This window comes from Poromitra crassiceps (genome assembly GCF_964638095.1).
Source record: "Poromitra crassiceps genome assembly, contig: HAP1_SCAFFOLD_921, whole genome shotgun sequence".
Classification (NCBI taxonomy): domain Eukaryota; kingdom Metazoa; phylum Chordata; class Actinopteri; order Beryciformes; family Melamphaidae; genus Poromitra; species Poromitra crassiceps.
The window spans coordinates 22,501-25,152 of record NW_028151488.1 but is presented as its reverse complement, the minus strand read 5'-3'; the positions used below and the strand labels follow the sequence as shown (position 1 = coordinate 25,152).

Below are 2,652 nucleotides of genomic sequence, written 5' to 3'. Positions count from 1 at the left end.
TCCGGTACAGAGGGGGGCAGCAAAGTACTGAAATTGCCCCGCCAACTGTCAAACACGAGGAACATGAACAGAAAGGACTGCGGGTGCGCGCACTCGTCGTGAACGCGCATCGACACCAAATCCGCTAGATTAACGTTACTGAACCGTCCCTCACCAAGGCAAAAAGAGGACTGCTTTTTACCTTTAGAGAGAGTTGTTTACGGACAAGCTGTACCAGTCTTCAGCCTCGAGGATACCAACGGTTTATCCTATGGAATACACCTCTTTGAAAGGACTACTTATTGATCATTTCTGTCTTTTTTCTGTTTGAAGAAAGAGCCCCACAGGGTTGTCGGGCCAGCGGGTCGTTAGGAGTTGGAACAACAACGAGCTTCCTCTACTACTTTGCATTACAATAAACTCTTGTTTTGGTGGATTTTAGCCGTTATAGAGCTTTAATTGTAATGCAAAGGATTAACAATGACAGATGATGTGCAACAGGACTATTATTTGGACTGGCCAGATCATTGTCATAGGCTAGGCTAGCCTTTGATCTCTGAACTATTATGAAAACATTCCTGATCAAACCGAAACGAATACATTATTTATAACAATGCCATGGGACATTTACTCCAGAGACTCAAAGTAAACCCTTCATTAGAATGCACTAGTGATATCCTCTAGCTTTCCAGAGATCCTTTCCTTTGTCAGCTTTCATTCCAACTGAATGACCCAGGAATCAATATGTCATTTTTTAATTTCCGTAAAATATTTAAATTGGGATCCGAGAAGAAGAAGAAACAGTATGAACACGTCCACAGAGATGAAAATCCAGAGGAAATATGGTCGATTATCGGTGAATTGGGAGATGGAGCCTTTGGAAAAGTGTACAAGGTAGGACAACCCTACAGAGCTGCTCTTTGTAGTAAATTCCTTTGTCACAGTAGACTCTTCCTTCTTCGTTTTGTTTCATTGTTGTGTGTTGTCCATTTTGTAGCCTCTCAATTCCCAGCGATCCCCGTGTTTGCAGCCTGATGCAACGTGCCAGTCATAGCTGTGTGTCGTGTCACATTGGTCTTCTTCTTGCACTGGTTTGACCCCCACACCCAGGCCAGGCCCAAACCCTCTTGACAGGGGTGAGGAGGTCCTCCTCAACCACCACACTGTTACCAACATCTCGCAGTGCCCAGCCCTAGATTTCTCTTTGCATTGTAATAATGTTAGCCCAGAACTGTTATGGCAGTGAGCTGTTAGTTTTTACCACCACTATCACGTTATATTGTAGTTAGCAAAACACTGAATTCCATTTGATGTCTCCAAGTCAAGATGTCTAGTTCTTTAAAAGAATTAGCATTGTGGGTCTTTTTTTTATGTGATTAACAACATTTTGGGTTAAGCAAGATTTAGCTAGGCTATATTTCAAGAAAAGTGGCAACAGTGTAGAAGTGAGTGACTAAGCGAATAACCATAAAAGCACAAAATTGACCGAAATCTCTAAATGAATATACAGTATTTACCCTAATGAGAAAAGGAGCAAAATCTTGGTGGTTAAAACTGAATAATGACATCACAACAGTCTAATCCTAATGTTAATTTAAAATGAGACATTCCTCTAAATCTGGCTTCAAATGGCCAACATTTTAAAGAAAGCTAAACTGATTGATCTAGATAAATCAATCAGTCATGAGTGGATTCAGCACACTTTATCTGGGCAAATTGATTGAATCATTGCAGATCTATTCAGACCTTAGGTCGCTGCCGAATTTCTTTAGCGGTCGCCAGCTCAGAATTTTGGCTTGCATGACACCCCTGAGCCAAACCATTTAGCCTTTACACTCGCAGCAAACTGACCCAGGGTCAGATCAGATGAATCCCTTTCTTAATTATTATAGTGTCATTTGTGTGTGTGTGGCCCTATTGCAGAGACAGAAGCTTCATTTGCATGAGTGACAGTGCATTTGATCACTCACCAGAGCTCTACCAAGTAATTAATTAACATGTTTCATTTTGGACACTTTGTAATACATAGTTGCACTTAATACTCAATATTTCAGTGCAGTGTTATCGTTAAGCCTAATATTCTTGCACAATGATTTAGTCACAAGTTGCCAATCTCCAGCATTCCACTTTCCAGTCTACTAGCTAGGCTCACACATGAACTAGACCTACTGTTCAATATAGAAACATATTAAGAAAGATCCTTTATCATTATTCCCTGGGAGGAGTTGGTGTTTGCCATACTGGCTGGGGCGTTTCAGAGGGAAATAGCAGCATATCTATGAATAGTAAATTGCAGTGTTATGTTTACATGTCTGGGCTTTGGGCCATTCATCACCAATTGTAATCTGCCGCTGCCTTGATGAGTCAGTCCTGCATAGTTGATAGCTGTCTGCATTAGCACTGATGAGTAGATTGTGGGGGATATTTTTTTAAATGGCTGACACGGCTGACCCCGGAACACACCCCGGGTCACCAGGAAGTAGCTGCATCCCATATCGCAGCGGCGAGTGCATTGAGCACATCCTGCCCTCAGAGAAGCCAAAACAAACAGGAGACCTTTCGACTTCAACAAGACATTGGTTTCCCCAGACCCAGAGTCAACCAAAGAGTGTTCGTTCATTTGTTGTGTTTTAGAAGGCTCTTCTCGATGCTTTGTTTGAGGTGTTTGTTGCA

General features: G+C 42.0%; 1 protein-coding gene across 1 annotated transcript in view; it reads left to right on the top strand.

Annotated features, from left to right (window-relative positions):
* Positions 1–469: 469 nt before the first annotated feature.
* The window catches only part of LOC310771641 (STE20-like serine/threonine-protein kinase), a gene marked incomplete at its 3' end in the record, with an annotated part of 24,680 nt that continues 22,497 nt past the window's right edge, over positions 470–2,652 (top strand). Inside the window, exon 1 of the mRNA XM_083664205.1 lies at positions 470–873. Within this exon, the coding sequence (XP_083520331.1) occupies positions 724–873 (150 nt within the window). The remainder of the gene's footprint in view (positions 874–2,652) is intronic.